Source organism: Phalacrocorax carbo, chromosome 7 (genome assembly GCF_963921805.1).
Source record: "Phalacrocorax carbo chromosome 7, bPhaCar2.1, whole genome shotgun sequence".
Taxonomy (NCBI): domain Eukaryota; kingdom Metazoa; phylum Chordata; class Aves; order Suliformes; family Phalacrocoracidae; genus Phalacrocorax; species Phalacrocorax carbo.
The window spans coordinates 3,193,738-3,216,358 of NC_087519.1; the positions used below are offsets into that span (position 1 = coordinate 3,193,738).

The 22,621-nt window shown below is 42.1% G+C and overlaps 1 protein-coding gene across 7 annotated transcripts in view; it reads left to right on the top strand.

Annotated features, from left to right (window-relative positions):
• MEGF11 (multiple EGF like domains 11) overlaps positions 1-22,621 on the top strand; it is a 310,110-nt gene that overhangs the window by 205,856 nt on the left and 81,633 nt on the right. For all 7 annotated transcript variants that reach the window (XR_010373698.1, XM_064456057.1, XM_064456060.1 and 4 more), the window contains exons 10-12: positions 4,890-5,026; positions 10,528-10,740; positions 18,965-19,139. Coding sequence is in view for 6 of the 7 variants with exons in the window: in XM_064456057.1 (XP_064312127.1) it covers positions 4,890-5,026; positions 10,528-10,740; positions 18,965-19,139 (525 nt within the window). In the remaining variant the exon portion in view is untranslated. The remainder of the gene's footprint in view (positions 1-4,889; positions 5,027-10,527; positions 10,741-18,964; positions 19,140-22,621) is intronic.

Here is a 22,621-nt window from a genome sequence, read left to right on the forward strand (position 1 = left end):
AGAAGAGAAAGCTCAAAGCTCAGCTCAACATTGTCAAAAGCACTATCCTGTTTCCCCTTCAGGAGAGAGGGAGAGGGAGAAGCCAGGGGGAATTCCGTGGCTCAGGCAGTCCTTCAAGCAGGACTGTTCTTAGGACACAGAGACCAGTTCGGTGTCCTGTCCTTACTCAGGCATAATTCCCATTGATTGCAATAGATTTGCTTGCATCAGGCATTGCGCTGCAGAGAGCAAGTTGCCCTAACCTTTAATCCTTTGTGTCAGGAAAGCAAGGCCAAACATTTTAAAAGTCCTCAGCTTTATCAATAATGTAATAATTAACTCTCTTGAGGTTTTCCAAGCCTCACAGACCTACATGCCGTTTAGCTGTACTAAATTTCCTGGCATTTTTCCTCTATCTGACAATTAGTCTCTTGGCAATCTTGCTGGGTTTTAATGCATACAAGTACTGTGACTTTTTATTTTAATACATGGAAGACTGTGAGGATCATCATAGAGCTATGGCTTCTGATGTGGACTTTCTACCTGTTGAAACATTTAAGGGCTGAGAGAGGTGTTTATGTTCCTTTAGATTAGTACAGCAAATGCTGCCTCCATTTGATCAAACAGCTGCTTTTAGTTAAAAAGTAGCAACCGTGGGATTCTGGTGAGTATCAGGCAGCAGCACGGGAGAAGAACATTGCTGCCCATCAGTTTTGGTGGAAGCTGTGGATGGAAAATCTCTCTCTAACTGGAGCGTTAGAGTCTCTCTAACTTGGCCAGTCATGGCAAAGGTGGTGGTGACATTATTCCGTTTCAAGTGACAAAGCAGGCACCTTCCCCCCAGCTGGCATTCCCTGGAGACAAAGCAAAGGTACTTCCCCACAGAGTGCTGGAGCTAAAGCATAAAGGAAGCAATTCAAATGTTTCTGAGGGCCTATCAGTCCATCCTAGTACTACCCCTAAGAAGTGATCGATAAAGTGATTAACATAAAAATATTACTTTTAGGGTATTTTTTTCTTCTCCCCTTATCTTCTGCATGCCAGTATTTCTGAGGATCTCAGTTGTTTTGCTGTACTCTTCCTTACCTGTATTTTATCAGGAGTTTTCTCTTTTTTTTTTTTTGCAAAGTTAAAAAATCACTAAGAGGTATAAGAATATCAGAATAAAGCAGGAAGTTTTTAGAGGTCTTTTAGGATGCAGCAGAGGCCCTAAAGGAGAACCACAGCACTGGGGCTGCACAGCATCTGTGGTCATGTATTCTGGCCCAATTCTGCCCGGCTCCTTGCAGCTTGGAGTTTCTTCTCTGCATTTTGAGGCGCCCAGAGAGACTTTCCGGAAAACTGTGTTGTTGGCTGCTCTGTCCCCAGAGAAACCCTAGAGTTAACAACTGGTGTTTGAAACAAGCATAACTGAAAATTGAAGAGAGAGATCAAGTATTCCGGGGAAAGAAACTGAAATTATAAGTAAAAGCACTCAGCTTGTAAATGTTGAGATTTTAAGTATAAAGGGTCTCTCCAGGGTTTTAATGAAAAGCTGGTAATTCAGTACACAGAGAGAGAAAAAAATATTTTTTCATGCTATATTTTTAACTCTTGGTGGTTGGAATGGTTTGGGAAGTGAGACATGAGTGGGCTGTAAACGAGCAAGCGAGATGGGATTGCTAGACAGCATGCATTTTATTTCACACCATGGATTTCTTTGACATCAGGCATTTTACTTGCTGATTTTGAGGCTTGAGACTGCACATATGTATTGAATATACCATCACGTCGGAAGGAGAGAATTCTCCCTGGATTTATACAAGTGCAAATCCACTTGGATTTTATTGCTACTGGATGAGCCGAGACTTTTATCCTTTTCTAGGGTAGGCTTATTAACAGCAGCTCAGCTCCCTTAGGGGCTTGGTTGCCTGTGGGATATGTGAGGGGAGGCAATAAGTTGAACAGGAGGAGATTCTAGGGTTCTTAGGTCCTTCCTTGGATCCGCCATCTTCAAAGCCTGGTTCTTTTATTACTTGTAATATTTCTTTCCTCCTGCTTCCTCCCACCCAGTGCATACTCTCCCAGAAGCACAACAAGTTATACGAACAGTGTCCTGTGAGATTTTACTGTCCCATGGGTTTCTCACCAAGAGGATGATGGCTAACAGCATATGTTGTTGAACTAGTCAAAAAAATGTGACTTCCAGCATACTACGATGTTGGGCTTTTTCCACTTCTGTGTCTTTGCAGCTGTGGGAGCTAGTGGGTGGCTGCTTTAGGGCCTCATTAACAATTTACAGGTTTAATTCTATACATCTTTCTCATTTGCAGTATTAAATTCTCCAAGCACTCTCAGGAAGTGGGGAGGGATGTTAAATTTAGCATTTACAATGCTTCTCAGAAACACTTTTGAAGGACTAGATCTCTGTACTCTGGAAAGCAGCAATTTTTCCTTACGTGACAGAACATTTGTCACTGGCAGCACACCCTGTTTGGTCCCCAGTCCCATTCTCAAGGCTCTGCATCATGGTGCCATGTTAATACAACACATTCTGCTGATCACTTCTTTCTCGTTGCCTCTGGGCTTTATGAAGCAACTACAGTTTGTACTTTTGTCTATTTTTCTTTCTGATGTGGATTTTAAACACGGGGGTGTGTGAGAAAATGGAGCAGAAAAAAAATATTTTCTATACTACAAAATGGTAATAACGGAGCAAACAATGTCAAAAGCAGAAACTGATGAGATCAGGGCCTTAAAAAAGGTGCTGATGGGGTGAACTTTACTGATTAGATGTATAAGCAGCAGAAAACGTTGGTCTGACATTTGATCCTCCAGAGAAGGATGTTTTGGATTCCCTTAGCACATATTAATGCAAAAAGTACGCCTAAAGATTCTCTTGGCTCCGGGGGGATGCATCACAGAGTATTGCTTTCTCATCATTTGTTGATAGAAATCCTGTTCCTTTTGAGATGTGAAGAGAGAAAGTATTTATTATCAAGATAAATGGATACTTCCATTTTCTGATATATAGTGTTATGTATTACTCAAGTCCAGAGACACTGGTTTTTTAACACTGTAATCTGAATGTTCTTGAACTGAGGCCAACCTGTCTATTGTACAGCCAAGGAGCCACCTATCACTGGTTAGGAAAGGCTTGAAGTATCTGTTTTATGATGACACTGAAGAGCAGCCTCTCCACTTTGGGGTTGTTGATGTGGCTAAACTTCGCAAACCGGTGAGCGAGAACCCCAAGGAGCGAAAGCAGCCATTATGTGCCTGTTTTATCTTTTGTGTAAGTTTTGTCTAATATGTGCCTTGTTCAAAACTCAGAGCCCCTGGGGCTTGGTTAGGGAAGTAAGACTTCTGAGAGATTAAAACAAAGTGAAAAATAGGGACAGAAACCCACCGTTTCTGTCAATCCCTGTGCACTGTGCATGGCACTGGCAGCAGCACCACTTGCTACAGTTGCCAAACATATTCCATTATAGGACCCCATCTTCAGATCACAGCACTGCCAGACTTGTTTTGGCTGAAGTTACTCAGCCGGATGCCAGCAGCCTCAGCTTTTATGTTTGCTCACATAAAAAAACCCCATTCATACAACTTCTAAGAAAGTCTCGGGAAATCCTTTTAAGGCCTTGGTACTTGGCAGGGGACTTTATGTGATACTTGGCGGGGAAAACACCTGAGTTTGGCAGATAAATTCTCCAGAGACACAACCCATGATAAGCGTTCTCTGCCTTGGGGCTGAACAGCTGGAACAAGGCTTGCCCAGCAATTGCTTTTCCTGATGAGCAGCGCCAGAGTGCACAACCGAGAACGACAGTCTGTCTTTTCTTCACTTTCAGGGATGGTTAAGCAGGGAAGGGAAGGAGAAAACAACTCTAACATGGACATTTAGGTCTGGATGAAGGAGAGGACAAAGGGAGTCTGCAACAAGGATTTTGGGTGGACTCGAGTAAAGAGGCAGAAGAGCAGAGGGCTGGGAGCATAAAATGGGGGAAGGAGGTAGCCATCAAGAGGTGATATGAGGCAGGTCGGGGGCTGAGATATGTCTCCAAGGTTGGGGATAAGGAGCTGGGAGGGTTTTGGACGATGCATCCAGCCAGTGTTCAGGGATTAGGCAGATTTTCCACTGCAAAATCACTTCAGCAGTGCTGGTGTGGAGAGTTAAGTTGCTTCTGTGTCATCACTGGTGGCCTTCTGCAACTGCCCCAATCTCTTGTCCCCCATCCTGCCTCCTCCGAGGCTTAGGCACTGGCAGATGCCATTCTGTACTACTTGACGAGATGAGAGTGGGGGCTGGATGAGGGCAGAGGGGATGGAGAAGGTAGGATCTGAAGAACAGTAGAAGTCTTCTCCAGCAGTTGGATTTGGTCTTCTATGGATGAAGTGGAGCTGCCTGAACAGAGGAGATCATCACAGACTATCACAACTAGCAGAACTTCATCCTCCCAGTGCAGCCTTTCCAACAATCCCCCCCTTCCCAAATGTTCACTTTGTGACACCCAGGGTAGGTCCAACAACTTTTCTGACTCTCTGTTTCACAGAAAAACCCCACCAGCTCATATGCAGCTTTGTAACCTTCTCTGGTTGCTTTTAACCTCTCCCAAGCCTTCCTGCATCTATATGAGGGGCAGTGAATATTCTGCCGCCACAGCTGCGGTTTATGAGGGAGATCCGACGAAGACAATTATCAGTGCTTGTACAGCGGCAAGAAAAATCCCTTCTGGAGACAGGGTAGACAGACATTTACCCTGGGAGCAGAATTCTGAGACTGTCTTTAGCACATCTTAAACAGAAAAAATATTGCTGCTACACTTAGATCTAGTTTTAGCAAGAAGGACAATAGATATCCAATCTGCATATAGAAGTTTATCGCATTTTGAATGTTGACTGAAATATCGCTCTCTCTGTAACCTTACCAGGGGCTGGTGTGTGCACAGCCGTGTCCTCCTGGAACATTTGGAATTAACTGCAGCCAGGACTGTCCATGCCACAACGGAGGACACTGTGATCCCGTGACAGGAAAATGCATCTGTACAGCTGGCTATATAGGAGACAGGTAAAAATCAAACTCCCAAAGCCTTTAGTTTTAACCATGAATTGGCAATGTTTATATCCCTTCTAGGACAATCTCACTCTCTGAAAAATGGTGTTACTTTTCTATTGCTCCAATTAGGTTCATCCTTCTGAAGCAGTTCAAGCATTATAAATGTGGCAATGCTATTACTTTTTATTGGCAATGCTTTCCATTTACAGGGTGTTTTAAATATTACTTCTAAAATTTAATTGATTAAATTCAATTTAGATATTTACAGTGATAAATTTAATAGGGAGCATTACATGTTTACAAGATATGTAAATGAACTATATTTATACACATTAATATCCTCAAGAGTAAGCAATGCAGCAGTTTAATGTTTCCCTCAGCCCCTCTGTGCTGCTGCAGCACTGATCCATCTCAGACACCAACAAAAGGGGATAAACCCTCAAAATTTACAAATGAGAGCCTTCTCCCATAAATCAGTCAGAGGAGATGATAATATCATTTTGCAAAAGTGTCGGCGATTTAGCAAAATGACTACACACCAAAGTCAAGGTGGGATTGTAACACATGTTGCCTTGGCCCTCCACCTAATCCTGCTGGCAGGGCTAACAGTGGTGGGGAGGCTGCAGTTAAACAAGCTTTCCTATGCACTTTTCACTAGGGGTTGGACTATCTCACCAGGGTTTCCAGAGACCGTGGGCACAGCTCACTAGTGTATGCTGTGCTAAAGCCCTTCCTCCTGTATCTTCCCTTTATTATTAGCCAGAAGAAGCCAGTATCAGCATACTGACATATGCTACAATTGTACTTCTGTGCAGCAAAGCTCAGTGGAATTATTTTCTTATTTCTTGCTTTCATCGTACAATCAGCGAGTCTTTATAGCACACAAACAGACCAACCTTCGACACTGTGCTGGGGTTCAGAAGGCCGTGTTCTTTCCCATTAAATGCAGAAGTTCCTTGTTTCCATTTTGTCAACAGCGGTAATTGGAGGGGGCTCTGGAGATTATGTCAGGATTTGCATGTGGTTGAATATGGTGGAAATGCTAATTATTTCAAATTAATTTAGTGGAGAAAACATCAGTGTTTCTCTTCCCCCATCCTCCATCTGGAGACAATGATTTCAGCTATAGGCTCCCATACAACTACTGTTGCTAACCAAAGCTTTCTCTTTCTCACCTTTTGGAGACGATTTCACTTAAGGAAGCAACTGAGCAGCCTGGACACTTACACTGGTGTCCACACTTCAATCGCAAGCCATCCCCAGTCCTGGACTTGCTCAGGAAGGATGACAGAGGCCCTCTGTCTCCGGGACTCCTCATTTGGTTGATGCAGACCTAGACGGATTTCTGACTGTAGGTGAATCAACAGCGTTAGAGCTGTCGGGGTCTCCCAGCCAGGAGCCTGCAGCTGAGCCAGCATCTTTGCTTGGCTGCCAATACAGCCCCCAGCCGCGAGGGAGGACGTGCAGCAGAAGAGCTGGCTCTGCAACAGGCATGTGGCACAGCAAAAGAATAGTAACGGAGTTGCTGAACTGTCTGCACCTTTGGGGATGAGGATGGCAAGCAGAAAGCAGAAGACCTAGTTCTGCCTGCTGACAAAAGCAGAGGTTTTTGCTGCTGATCCCCCATTCGAGAGGGGCTGGAGAAAGTGGCTTGGGAAGAGACTGAGGAGAGGAGGCACTACAGGGCAGCCCTGACCGGAGTTCACAAGCATCGTTCTTGAGCAAAGTGGGAGTGCGGGCTCTTCAGATCTATAGCTGGAGAAAAGTGAGAGAGATTTGGACTCGAGAGGGAGATGTGGCCTGGGAAGAAAGAAGCAGGGAGGGAGAAAATAAGGCATGATCAGCTGGAGGAGGTGGAAAAGAATCCAAGGGAAGGTCTCACTGTGGACCTGCACCCAAGCAAAGCCCTTAGGAGTGGCTCACCTGCCCCCTCCTGGAGCAGGGCAGTAAAAGATAGACACCGAAGGGAGAGGCAGAAGAGCAGAAACGGAGGCATGTGGAAGGGTGAATGAGAACAGGAGAAAGTTAGGTAAACGAGCAGTTAGGAAAGCTTTTCTAGCAGCAGGAAAAACTGTGTTAGCCTGGAAATTCCCACCTTTCAGATGGGTTCTCAGATGGCTAAAGCATGTTTGCCTACCAGCCTTTAATCAGCCTTGAATAAGAGAAGCAAAACCTTAGGCCCATTATATTCAGTTGGAGTTCTGCCTCTTACTTGGGCTAGGACCGCGCGTTGCCTGTAATGGTTTGCGCTGAACAGGCTTGTGTACCTTTTCCTTGCTGTTAACTACAGTTAGCTAATGGCAGATTGCCCATTAATTTCAGTGAGGGCAGGAGGAGGCACAAGGGCTTTGAAAAGTCTAAATTGCTTTCCTTCGTTATGTGTTCATACAGCATGGACAATGGGACAGATCAGTCAGCACCATTTTAGCTTAAAGTCTACTTTCTGGATCTCATGCAACCGTTGCAGTGTTGCGGTACAATTGCAAGTATAGCAGGAGAATGCTGCTGCACAACAAAACAGTGTTTTCTTTAAAATTTTACAAGGCACTGAAAAAATTCTCATAATAATAACAGATATTGTGAATAACAACAATGAAACCTTAACATACTTTATCTACTATCACCTTTTTTAATTGTCAATAAGTACTATATAACACTACAGTTCATCGTCTTGTGCAGAAGATAATAACATAGAGTTAGATAAATATTTGTGGAGATGAAAGGGTTGTAAAGGTCTATGTAAGCGTAATTGCCACACTTTGTTGCCTACCTGTTTTCCGGGAAGCGGCACTGCACTACGCACCCAGCAAATTGGCAAGCGCTATTAATAACTCCAGGCAGCTTTGTGCTCTGCTAAAATGACTGGATGTGTCATGTAAATGTATGTTTTACAAACTCGAAAGGAATAATAGCAGAAGCACAGTTAGAAGCTGAGGATGGGGTGTCTAAGAATGCAGTGGCTGACAGGAGACGTGAACGTACTGTTTTAGCTTTGTTTTCCATGTTGCCATTAAACCTAAAGATGAAGCCTTAACAGAATAAATACCACATTTGTTATAACAACGTGAGCGGTCTTATTCTCTTCTTGTTGTGTTTGTACCTGTATCTTTTATCGACAGAGTGGCAATCTCCAGGTTAGCGTCTTTTGGATGGCTTTTAATATTTGTCTGAGCTACATAAATGTGATCATTACTTCAAAACAAACAAACAGAAAAGCCTAAAAAACTTTACAGCTTTATTCCATGAAAAAAAAATTTGTCTGGAAAAAATGTAGGTGTATGTACTAAGTTCATCTGTTAAGCAGGCTGTCTTATGTTTAATATTTTGTGAAATTGCTTCCATTAATTCTACAGGTGACAGCCATATTATCCTATCCCAACCCAAATAATTATAGTACATATTAAAGTTCAGTGGATATTATAATACGAATCTCCCCAGATAGGCAGAAAGCAATGTAAATTAAACAAGACACATAACTAGGGCTTAGCAGCTCATTTTGTAATTTAATTGAACAATGTATCTGGTTGTTAATGGTGCTATGGACACATTAGATTGATATGTTGCAAAGCAAAGATGTTTAAGTAGAAAGCTAATTCCTGCTGTGATTATTCTTACATTCCAGAGGAGTCATTATTACTATTCTTTGTATAAAATTCATTAGTGGTAGCTGCTTGATCTCCAAATAAATAAGTTGGTTAAATTGTTAGTAGAAAAAGGCTAATTATGTAAATGGATTAGGTCGTCAATATTTCATTTCCAGATGCTTTTCTTCCTGCTAGGTAATGCTTCATCTTCTATAAATATAGAATGATATAGTGCACTATTGACCAAGTATTTGTCTCATCGAGTACAGTGCTCTCCTGCTAACTAGCAGAGCTGTGTACAGCACTGGAGACATAAGGCATCTTAACATGTTTGTCATTGCATTTCATTTGCTTTAAGCGTTTCAGTCCTAACGTTACCCATTCTTTGCTGGTTATTTCCTTTGCAGCTGAACTACCCTGAGAGCAGCAGGGCCAGCAGCCAGCATCGCTGGTGATCCCCCGGGCTCTTTCCCTTCCTGTTTGTCACAGGCTCCTCTCTTCCCTGGGTCTCATATGGACTCCTGAACTTGGATAGTGTAACTCGGGACTGTGTTGGTGCTTGCTGCAATTAAATCACTAGCTAGGACTTGTGCTTTTTTCAGTTATTTTTAGTAGAACGTGATAATCCAAAGCTGCAAAAGTAATGCTCTTCTTATACACTGACTGTGTTCATTGCAGTTTTGCCTGGCTTGCATCACACATTAATCTTTTATTACTGATCATTATATTAACTCTCACCTGCCAGCTGTGAAATGACCTGCAGAAAGACATTTAACAATTGCCTCTATCCACTGAGTTTACAGTATACACTTTAATCAATGCTCAGGATTAAATTAATGCTGATAGGCAATTTCCAATATCTGGCATCCATGCGATAAGGGAATTGGGCTTTTCTGGGCTTCTTTTTCTTCTTTTATTAACCGAAAAGGCGTATCTGTATTTCACGGTGGATCATGTAAACTCTAGTACTGACTCATTGCAGAATTTTGAAACCGCTGAATTATGTTAAACGCAGAATCTGTTGCTTTCTTTAGGACCTTAGCTGAGCTTTTCAAAGTAGGAAATATTACGAACACTTAAACTGGTTGTATAGGACAATGCAACAGACGTTTTGGCAGATTTCATAATGTATCCAGTAGGGAAATATTTTAAACAGTGCATGGAAGGTGCAATTTAAAACAACCTGTGTATAGTGTTTGCAGGTTCTATTTTTATGTGTATCAAATATTAAAAATGTTGGCAATTTTGGAGAAGATACTACACTAAGGAGTGTGAAAGTGATTTGTCTTGAGATTTTATACTATTGAGCATCCCTGGAGCAAGAGATGAAAAGCAAATTTGAGCTTCAGTTACTCAGAACACATGCAAAAGACAAAGGGGTATATTTGCTCCTAGTTGGTGTAAAGCTGGTGCAATGACAGCATAGAGGGAAAGTAAAACTATACGTTGCTGGAGAACACTTTACTCAATATTGCTTAATAGACCGCATTCCCTTTCAATCCTCATTATCACTAAGAGGACCATATGCTTTTAAAAAAGGTGCACAATCCTTCTGTAATAAAGAGAAAGCAAACAGATGAGGGGTTTTTTTATAAAGTATCTTATTCTATATCAATTTCTTACGGTTGATGAATGGAATTGTCAAGGTCCAGGCAACAAGAATGCACTTTGTTAACGAAGGTAATATTAACTAATGCAAATTTTGCAGGATATAATTGGACAGAGATTAATGCACTTTCAGTTAACGGCAATTTACATGCCCAAGATATCGCATCGCTCCAATGATATCATCAGTTCATAATATATTACTTAAATAAAAGAGCAATGATTTTGTACTTAATTCATTAACAAAAACATTCCCGTGTAAAAGTCATAAGCAGACTGGTCTATAGCATTTGATTGGGTCCTGTCTCACATATTTCCTTGCAGGTGCCAAGAAGAGTGTCCTATTGGGACATACGGCTTTCAGTGCACACAAAGATGTGACTGCCAAAATGGTGCAAAGTGTTACCATGTAAATGGAGCGTGTATGTGTGACCCTGGATTTAAAGGGATTTATTGCCAAGAAAGAATGTGTCCAGAAGGGTTTTATGGCCTCAAATGCAACAAGAGATGTCCTTGCAATATTACCAACACTCTCAGGTATGTACATCGTGTTATGTACTAGTGCAGGGACTGTCAAATCAAGACTGGTCAAATAAAAGCATTGGGAAGAAATTCAGTTAACTACACCTGCTCCCTTTTTCTCTGTAGTTTTAATTAAGAACACAGGCTGTTCCTCTGGGTTGCAACCTTTGATTTAAATGACCCCAGGTTCTGAACCGTAAGCCTCAGTCCAGCCAGCTACTAAGTATGTGCCTGTTAACTTGTTCAACAGTTCTGCGAAAGTCTGAAGCAATCTGACATATGGCCTTATCCTGTAACTGCAGTCTTCTGGGCATTAGAACTAGCATATGATGCCTGTATGTATGTATAACAACTCACTGAAGTTTAAAAAATAGAGATATATTTACTCAAATCCATCATTTTGGCTCTTTTTATGATTGGGTTTTCATGTTAAATCTATAGACTGCAAGGGGACTTTAAAAATGAAACCTAATTTGCTTCAGTTTATGTCTCGTGGCAAATTACCTTGTTGAAAACACTTGAGGCAGATGTATAAATAGACTGAAATCAATATCCCCAAGTCAGTCTACGGAACTGTAATGAAATCAGCATTGTCAAAATAGACATCTCTTCTCTTCTCGTGTGCCTACTTTTGCTCTTCATTCAGTACATGTATGTGTGAAATAGTCAGGAAAACAAATATCAGGCAAATATATCTAAACCGAAATAAACCTCATTTAAAAGGTCAGGTTTTGATGTTTTATTTCCTCTTCTGTTTTTAGGGCCTGATTATTGAGGTTCTCATTACCAAGAGCTAGAGCCACAACCAGACTTGAGCACCTAACATGAGATAGGTTGGATTTACTGTCCTGTTGCAGGCTTGAATAAGTTTTCTGAGTCTGGAAAAGAGGAAGAATTTAAGACTCTTCCCTATTATCCTGTTTGTTACCTTTTATAACTCCTTGCCTTGTATACCAGCTGCTGAAATTGCTATTTGGAGATTTCCTCACTCCCTCACACGCAGTAAAGCCTGAACAGCAAAACCACCCTGGCCTGAGCTATCCTGACGGACTAGAGTGCCCACATTTCCTCGCCATGCCTGCAAGATGCTAAGCCTCTCAGCTCCCACTTGATTTTTTCCTTTTTCTGTCCATTACTGTTAAGCATTCATAGCCAATTCAGGATTGTGTAGGCTTCAGAGGGAGGTGGGGATAATTGATGCCCAAGCAAATATGCCCTTGATACGGACATTCTTCAATTTCAAACCAGACAGGTAGGGACCTGACTGTCTTGCTGATGATGGCAAACATACCTTGCAATCTTGCAGCCTCTTAAAATATAAACAGTCTCCTTCAATTATGTATGCAAGCAATACCCCCTAATTTGCGTGCCTGCACGCACACACGCATACACACAGAACAACTTCAGGCAAATCTGTTTCAAATCTGTCTCAAGCAAATAGTGCTTGAGATAGACACTATTCGTCTCAGTCTCGGAAATAAATAGGTGATCTTTCTTATGAATTCAGGTTCAACTGTGACTGGTGAGGTTTTGCTTAATTGAAAGGCAGAGCTCACAATGGATTATTTAAAAGCCTTGTAATTCTGGTGATATGAGTCCTCTACAGAAAGATAGCTCTAGCTCTGTTGGGTTTGACAGTGAGGATCCAAATTGTTCGACACCTCAGAGGTAGCTCCGTACAACAGGCTTCTATCACTTCTGATTATTTTGTGCACAATGAAATCATTGCAAAAAATAATGTCCCTAAGGCATGAGCTGGGCATTATACACAAAAGCTTAATGTTGTGTTGTAGTGAGGATAGGGGATGTCTCAAGAATTACTGCAGAGTGAGCTAAGGTATAAATTCCTGCATGTCACACTACTCTGCAGTACCTGCCAGTGTGCACGACTTAAACCTGCGGTAAATGCAAGGTAAACTGCTTCTTGGTGAAAGCTGTTCTTCCTGTGTCCTGGACGGTGAGAATATGCTCTTGGTCAGTAGGTGACACGGTGTGTCTGCACCCCCTCTCCCAGCTGCAGAACTCTCTGTGCACCCATTTTCCCGGGAAGGTGTAAAGAGAGTGGAAGGACTACAGGCCACGGGCAAGGCTGAGCTTGGCTTCTCTTTCTCAGCTAACTGCTCAATTCATTAAGACTCTTTTAAGTGGGGGAAGATAGTGGGTTTGAGGGTGCAAGAGTCCATCCTGGGTTACTCAAAGAACTACCCGGGGGATGCTCTGGGGGTTTGCCAGAAGATCCTTCCTGAAAGAACAGACTAGCACCATCCAGCTGTGAAGAACGGTGAGGTCTCAAGTTTGAGGAGCTCAGAAGGGGGGAGGATGGAATCATCTCACAATTCTTTCCTGGGCGTGTGGTCATTCCTACACATCATGTACCTGTCCTGTGCCCAGTTGCTGTCTGACAGGTATATTTTATGCCTTCCCTCCCATCACTGCTCCGTCAGCTTCACTTGCAGCATGCTCTACTAAGATGGTATCTCTGTTTCCTTAATAAATGAGTCTAGCCTCTCCATTGATAAAATCTCCCGTTTTCCTACATCTTATCACTGCTGTTACGGAACAAAGAGATATCAGCAAGCTGTAGATCTGCAGAAGTTCTTTCATTCACCCATGGTATTTCAGCTTTCCACTTTTCAATGAGCTCCTCAAAGTGCTGTCAGTGCCTGAGCTGAGGAGTATCAGATTTGACGGGAAATGACCTGCTCCAGAGGCACTCCATATTCTGAACAAATCTTTTCACTGATTGTTTAACCGGTCCCATACAGCACACTTCCCACCCACCTCCTCCCATTCCTCCCCTGAATCTTTGTCATTACTGGAACTGTGGTCTTCCAAAGTGATTTGTTTACTGACAGCCGTCTATTTTCCCCAGAAGAAGTTTAAACTGTCAGCTACTTGTTGTGATACCTAGGTGTGTAGGATAATTATATAAACACTTGAAAGAAAGGGAGGGAAGCTTACTTATTTCCATCAGTGGTTTTGACTCCTTTGATCTGGTTATTGGAGAGCAGGCTGGAATGGAAAGTTCTGGGGGCTTTGAGGAGCGGGTTGGGTAGGAACATTAAGAAATACACAATCAGCTTTTCTATTTTCATAGATCTGTCTATTTTAATGTCTGAAGAAACCAGTGTGATCATCTAGTCTAACCTCCTGCACAGTAATGGCTGGAGAACATCATTCAATAATTTCTGCATCAAAGCACGCTGAAAGGCACTTTGTACAGGACTTTCAAACAACCCCAGAATTAGGTAATTTAGAATGCGCTGGTGACTTGGACTGTCCTTCCACAGGGTAGGATACACCTCTAAAAAAATTTCCCCATGCAAAAAGCCCATGTTGAGACAGTTTAGAACAGTCAGAAAGGCATAATCCTGGCTTGCTCTTCTGAAAAGCAGAGAGGGAAATGAATAGCAGGAATAGTCTCAGCCACCCACCCTTCTTGAACACTGGTGTGGAGCCATATGCCTTCAGTAATGTCCCTCCCAGGTCAGAGGCATGAGAAGGGAAGGAAGACACAGTGACCTCTTAAGCCCTGACACTTTCCTACTGTGACAAAGCCTAATGAAATGGATAGATCTCCAGAGGCTCTAATATTGCCTCAACACTGAAAAGTTTGGAAGGACTAAACTCTGGACCTTACATGAAGTTTTGCCTTGACCTAAATCTATAACGTGCTTGAATGAGGCTGGCATTGAAGACGTGCTGGGCCGAAGTAGCGGCCTTACAGTCTCATTGTAGCTACTTCTTTAAAAGCAAGAGGACATTTTAGTAATGGAGACTGAATGTAGTATCGACACTAAAAGACAGCAAATACTGTTAAAAAAGGATTAGGGCTGTTGTTAATTAAGATAAGATGACTGGTGCTAGTGTATAAACAGAAAGTCAGGAAATTCACTGGGAATAAGTTGTTTTGGCTGAAAGATATGTGGGGAGCAAATTCAGAATTTGGAATAGACTGTGCTGTCTAAAGCATTTCTTTCCCCAGTTTGCCTTAAGAAAGTTAAATTACCTGGTTCCCTCAGATTTCCTCAAAATTAGATGCTTAAAAAATATGAAGGTCAAAAATTAGTTTCTGTTTTTCAGTTCAGCTAGTAAATTTAAAAAAAAAAAATAATCTTTTATTTCTGTAAATGTGGCTCAAAAGCCAGGGACCATATAGCAGCTTCCAAACTGCAGCAAGAGCCATGGAACAATTTCCTTCTCATGCCATGTTTTGCGCTGTGGACAGCTTCCAGTTTCCACCTCTACTTGGCCTGCTGCCAGAGAAACACTTGGCTGCTTGCAGTCGCTCTAGGTTTTCTACACTATTCCTTCCTGTTATGCAAGAGATTTGAAGAAATTAAAGTTGTTAAGATTCAATGCAAAATACTAACACTGCCAAACGCTTTCAAGAGTGTAAGGTTCCCTTCCTGCTTGCAGCCAGTAGTTGGAAAGCGGGTGTTAGTGGCGTTGCCTTCTGGGGTCCTTTCAGAGGCCCCACATTGTCTTACCCATCCGTTAAGTGATCCTTCTCCAGGGGAATTGTTTGTGTTCCTTAATTTCAGTTTTTTGGTGGCGTGGAGAAGTGCCTTACACCCGCGGCACCCCAAGCTGGCAAATGTTATGTGGACTCATGACCTTGAAAGGTGCATTCAGCACAGGAAGGGAGGAATTATGTGAGAAAATCACATCGCTAACTGTGTTTCCTATTCTTTGCTTCAACACATTCGCCTCATTAAGTGCCTCAAACTTTTCAACTTCAATGCAGCTAGCATCTAGTTCACTGGATAGGCCGGATGCATAAACGGCTGGCTGGATGATAGATGAGTTTCCTAGCTATAGTTAAATGTCTAGGTATACAGTTTAAACAGAGTGAAATTTCACAGAGTACTAATATAATAAGAGAGAAGCATTCCTAACTCCACACATACGTGCATACATATATTATTTCTACATCATGTGTTGCAATATATTTAGTGTGTAACTCTGATGACTTTAATTACTGGAATAGTTCATACATACCAGAATAGAAAATACAATTAATAATAATAAATTAGTACTATTTAGTGAAATCAGCTGCAGATCTTAAAAGGGATTCCAAAGAAAGAAAGGCATCATTTTACAGAAGGGAAAGACGAAGGCAGAAAGAGTAAGTTACATGGCCAAGATTCACTGGCAGGACTGGGAAGAGAACAGCTGTCTTCTGAATTTTGGTTAAGCATCTACATCGCTGCCATCTTCAAGTTAGCACTGCATCAGAGCACCTTAATTGTCAAACAAGCGTGTGGGATTCAGGGCACTGTATTCTTTGTATCTGAGACATCTCCTCTGTCCCCTGGTTGGACATAGCCTGCAACCTCATTTCAGACCTAGCTATGTAGGTTTGAGGTCCTTTTGCTTGTTACGCTACTGTAACGCTGTGGTGTGTGTTAACGTCTGGATTGGCAAAAGCTTTGGGAAGATCTATTCTGCTACTGTCAAGGAGAAGCTTCCCTTCCCCTGCTGTACAGCCTATTCACCAACTGTTGCTACCTACCCACCACTATTGTTATGGGTACCATAACCCTGGAATTTTATGGGAGGGACTTTTCCTAATCCTACAATGCCAGCACTCTGTCAGACAACGAAAGGTAAGTATTTCAGAGCACTGAAGGACTACAAGTGCTTCGCCTAGGAGAAAAACAAAACTCTGATATGCTCAGGCTGATAATAAAGTTGTTCTTGCTTCAACAGGAAGGTTATGTGGATGCAGGGACCCAAACAACTGCATTGGACTTTTCCTAGCTCATAGCCTCATAACAGAGTGGAAAAAGGCTTCAGGGGGGCAGCATATGGTCTCAACCTTCTGCTGGACCTTGGTTTGGAGTCCAAGCCCCCTGCCTGCTGCAGACACTTCTGCAAAGCCTGTTTGGTTCTTGCTTCTTATTTGCGTGCATGTTAGGGTGATTTTTAGTCCTTAATATATAGCTCGCATCCCATGCAAAAAAGCTGTCTATTTTGATGAAGGAGCCAACCTTGGAGTAGAAATACTTACTGAGTATAGTATTTTCAATTGAATTGTCATAGACTGATTCAAACTGCCACGATCATATATTATGTTTGAAAGATTTAATTTAGCCAACAGATGCAGTTCTTGTGGAACCGTATGATACGTGCAGTAGTAGTGAAAATGGGGAAACAAAAAATCCACTTTAGAATATTTCTCTGATGTTTAGCTTTCTGCTCCTATTAGGTAATGATTAATAGACGCAGAGGGGGGAAAAACGAGCTTTTATTATTTTCATCTGAATGTTAAGAGGTGCTTTGTGAACAACCATAATTTCAGGGACTGCTTTGTCAGAAGAATTTCCTGGATGGTAGTTTGTTAAGCTGATGAATTGTTTTAATTAGTCAGTAAAACACTATTTATGATGAAACGTATGACACACACACAATTTGATCATTCTTAGTCACAACAGTATGTGGCTAACCTCTCCTACCAGTAATTGCCAGAAACATACTTGGAAATTTCATTTTATGAGGTTACCTTGAAAATTAACATATATGATATTAATTTTATAGGTGTAAAGAAACCCATTCAGTCATGTCTGCAATATTACACTATAGCAATAATCATAAAGGGAAATAAATAATTTATATGAGGCAAAAAACCCAGAGACAGGCCCACGGAGAGGCGCCACATTGCAGAACTCTATTCTTTCTTGTTCTGAGAATAATATAGAAAATCCGATTTGTAGCAATATTATTTCTCATCTTTCTCACAGAGGTCTAGACAGTGCTATTATGGTACAATCTTGCAGTGCAGGGGCCCTCAGAGCATTCTGAGCTCTCAAGTGAAGTCTTGTCCTCCCAGCTGGCTGCAGACAACATGGGTTCCTTTTCCATCCCCTCTCCATCCCCTGCTTTCTCTTCTGAACACCTTATCTCCACAAACTAGACATCCCCCGTGCTGTCCCTTCCCACCCCCCAGAAACCTCCATCTCTTCAGTCCAGGACTTAACACATCTCCAGCCTTCCCCTCCTTTCCTAGCCCCAGCCTCAGCGTGGCTGTCCTGCTGTGAGAAGTTAGTGCCCTAAGGAAACCAGGGAGATGCTCTTTCTGTTTGTAGAGAGAAAATGGTGAATAAAGATAAACTCTTTCATAGCAGGAGGAACAAAGGGGTAAGTCTTCCACCTACCAGATGCAGAAGGACCAGGCATTGTCCGGTCTTTTGGGCTTGACTCGCCTTTCTGCTTTTCTCTCTGTGTGCTCTCACACAGTGTGGAATTGTCTGGATAGAAACGAAAGCCAGAGGATTCATGTTGGGCAGTAATGCTCGTTATTCAGCATAAAGGAACTTCACTCATTTCCCTGCACAGCTGAGATTTAGTCCCAGGGCTCCTGTTGACTCCTCCACAAATAAATCCCAAGGCTTCAGGTAGTGATCAGTTCTGTTCACTATGGCTGAACAGGCCCTGCAAAACTCTTCCATGGAGATTTTTCCCTTTCAAAGCACTTTCCTTTCTACCTCTCCCTGCTGAAAGGTTCTGCTGAGGTGGCGCTCATTTTTAAAACTAGGCTAGGCTAGGCTAGGCTAGGCTAGACTAGAAAAGGAATTTCTGCCACAGGACTCAGGTTTATCTTCACAACCCTCTTGGTTGCATTCCTCCACCCGTTAGAATTTCTCCTAACCCTGAACATCTTTAACTCACGGTATTACAGCCAAATAATATGGCACATATATGTCATAAAACAGAATGGGTTCATCGTGTTGTGGTTAATGCCAGTCATCCAAGGCACATTGATTTGAGAAACATAGAATCATTAAGGTTGGAAAAGACCTCCAGGATCATCAAGTCCAACTGTCAACCCAACACTACCCTGTCTCCTAAACCAGGCCCTGAAGTGCCACGTCTACACGTCTTTTGAACCCCCCCAGGGATGGTGACTCCCCCACCTCTCTGGGCAGCCTGTGCCAGGGCCTGACCGCTCTGTCACTGAGGAACGAGAAGGCATAAACTTCCATGGTGTAAAATTACTAGTGCTGTGGCAGTTCCCAGGTGTTTGGAAGTGAGGTGCCGGGCTGGTATTTAGCACCATAATCCCTATTCACTTCCTAAGTAATATGGCTGTTTATGTTCACCCACCGTAACAGTTTTCAGGTTTATTCTGTTCTCACCGTGACTTTTGCTGGCACTGCAATTAAAACATTCTACTGCTGTTTACAGACTATTTTTCTTTCATGTCCGCATCTCAGTAATGTCTGTCTGTCTCCTTTAGTTGCCATCCATTGTCTGGAGAATGTAGCTGCAAAGTTGGCTGGGATGGACTCTACTGCAATGAAACCTGTCCCCCTGGGTACTACGGCGAAGGCTGCCAGCTGACCTGCCCTTGCCAGAACGGTGCAGATTGTGACAGCATCACGGGGACGTGTATGTGTGCACCGGGATACATGGTAAGTGTGAGCTGCGAATCATGGGGCATTTCACAAGGCACCTGCAAAAAATTAAAGAGGATTTCAATCTCTTTTCAAATATTATTTGCATAAAAGTGGCCAAATGCAGGTAATTTTTCCCCATTCTATTATAAGTCCACATAATTCCCCTTTGAGCAGCGTCAGCTTATTACTTCTGGTTATTTACTTAACATCAGCATCGTAAATTTATTACTGTTATAAGGATAAAGTCATGGTTTCCCATCGTATATTCTAAGTCAAGATGTAACAAAAAAGATGTCAGATTATTGTCTGCCTGGAAGAGCAGAAAAAGAATTCTCATGGCCTTTCAGCATGTTCCTTGTCAGTCACACTGTGATTTTAATAGATGAAGATCTTTTAAAATGTTACAAATGATAGAGTAATTTATGTCTTTTCTGAGCATATATGGCAGGTGTCTTTTACCTGAGCATCAGAAAGAACTTCAGACATTCTGAGGTAAACAAGCATTACATTTTATAGATGAGATATAAAATGGCTGAAGAAATCAGCCAAGATGAAACAACAAAAATTGAGAATTAACGATTGCCAGGTTGCAGCAGAAAGTATTCAGACATGGATCCACGTGTCCGGTCCTGGCTCTGCTGGGCATAATGGAACTCTTGCTTTTAAATTTCCCGGGGGAATGAAGCACCTCTTTACTTCAGAAGCACGCCATGGGAGAGATCTGCAGGCTATATTTAAGAAACAATGCTACCTAAAGAAAAATAATATCTTCCAGAGAGGATTCCACTACAACTTAATTAGCAGTTGTCTTTCTCCAACTCGTGCCCTTAATTTTACATGATCTGTCCCCACAGGCCTGCCTATATGTTTTCTATACTATTATAGTAATTATTAGTTATAATTACTATTTACTAGAAATCAAGCTCCAGATTCAAAGACGTTCCCAATACCTTCAGAGCTTCCACTGACATTTAGCAGCCAACTAAAATGTGCAGCCTTCCAGATGAGTTTTAACCTCTATTGTTTTAAGTTACAACTCAAAATGAGATTAATAAATATCTTCAAATACGAGGGAACATGAGATATGATCTTTGACCATGTTGTAGCTCTTTTGATTTACATTTATGAAACATGGTGGACGTCGCACCAGGCAGCTTTAGAAACCACGGGAGGGGAATGGCGTGTTGGATCTGGACAGCGGAGCAGCCACATCCTACCATCAGCGCCCACTGCAGTGTTTAGGGTTTTCTTGGAAAAATGTTGCAGCATTCTGCAGGGGCATACGCTGCTGTCATCTCCAGGTCCGTAGTGTGGGAGCCCTATATGAGATTAGTGGGATGCTAAAGCCTTTTTAGACTCCCTCCCTTTTAAATCCACACCTGAGCTTGTGATCACCAGCTGTCATCTCCAGAACTGTGGAACTGGAGTTATGGCTTAAAGACACTTTTGTTCTCTGCTTCATGTCAACAGCTGGACCTGAAAGTTGGAGCTTCCATCTAATTTCCAGGGGTTCTCTCAATGCTGGCTATAAACAGATACATTTAGGTGTGAGGGGTAGGACTGCAAAAGCATCTATGCAAAACTCTAGTACTTAGAGGTGTGAAAAAAAGAAGAAAAAATGGTTTGAGGTTTGACTCCCCACTCACACTAACAGAAAACAAGAATTTATCTTCTCCATACAGTGTTGATTGGTACATAGCGATTAATATGAAGTGGAGGAAAGAATGAAGGCAACAGCATGTTAGTAATAAATGCAAAATAAAAAGATACCAAGATCCTCTTTCTTATCCCAAATGCTGCTCAAGTTTGCAGCACCAAAATATTTTGGGACCCTTTACTGTACACGTTTTAAAAAAATGATAGTTTGTCTAATATACATTGCTCCAAGACAGTATTATTGCAGGCATGAAGCCTGGGAAGTTCCTATTGCAATGCTTCAAAATAATATTTAATCTCATAATAAAGAGCTTTCTTGCATTGACATTTAAACAGCTTGGTTATTGAGGATAGCTCTATAATCACTGAAGCATATTTAGGCATTAGTATCATTGCTTTCTCATAATATACTATAATCTCTGGCAATTAGTCCATGAGGGGAAGTAAAGCCTTGAAATTGCTAATTTATTGCCTCTGAAGCATATTTGTCATTCGTATGCATGCCAGATGACTTGAGTTGCAACGGTTCTTTCAAATGCTAGGGAACATAGGCTGTAAAGAAAACTTGACAGGAACCTTTACTTCCTACCCCGGAACGGCGGTGTCCTGCCGAGCTGCTCTTGCTGTACGCTCCGTCATTGGGCAGGGAGATGTCAGCGCTGCTTCACGACGCAGCCTGCAGGTCATGTGAAAGATGCTGGGGGGCCAGAACCCTCTCAAGGCTTGAAGTGGCTTATCTCAACGACACACTCAGGACCAGACTTTGCCTTCAAATATGCATGCCTGCCTCTTGCTGAGGCAATGGGGACCTTTGCCTGCGGGTAGAATTTTGCCCTTGATTCGGCAAGCGAGTGGCGCGACTGTTCATGAATGCAGGATGTCTCTTTTGGCACTGCTGACAATAGAGTGATGCTAATACAGAACTGGGCAGAGCTAATTATTCAGAAAAGCCATAAATGAATCCCTCTTGCTTTGTCTAGCATGAGGCTTGGCTGATGCAGCTACAGGGTCAGGAATTTTGCCGTACGATTGAAAAGAATGAAAGTGAGACCAATATCTTATATTTTACAGAAACATTTGAGCTACACAGGATTTTATATAGCGAAGCAACCTGAAGGGTTTCTAAGTAAGGGGGGGAAGGAAGAGAACATGGTGGGACATAAGATATAACTGCAAAACCTAACTGCAAATGCAGAGAGGTTGGACCTACAGGACTTTTGGGTTGCTGGATGCCTAGAAAACAGTGACCAAGAAATTACAGTCTTTTCCTGACAAAGCACTCCTCCAGCCCACTTCTTTTGCACAGATGGCCTGTTTTTTAACTGTGCCCTGCCTCGGCTGTGTCAGGGCAGCTGGGCAGGGTTTCAGAATGAATCATCTGCAGTCGCAGCCAAAACAGGGACATTTTGTTGGGATGCAGAACAAGCCATTAAAAACACAAAGCATCTGGTCACCTTTATTAAATGTATTAAGTAGGAAGGCAGCCATCCCATAGGTTGACGTGTACGTGAGCAGAGCACTTAATTTTTGGAAGTTAAGCAGATTCAAGTTTTAAGATAAAAATGTACATTGTAGCTCAGAAAATAATACATTATTTATTAGCTGTGACATTTCCAAAAATTCAAATGCCAAAGCTAAATATTGGTGAGCTTGCAGTTTTGGATAGAATTTAAAAACATTGTACGTCTTCTTTTTTTAATGAATATTTTGGGTCAGACTTAACAACCAGACCTGCACATACCTAGCTCTGAAAACAAATTACACTGTTGTAAAGATGTTATTGGGTACCAGTACAGGTTATCTGTGTGAGGCTCTGATAGGACTGTGCTCACTCTAGGGGA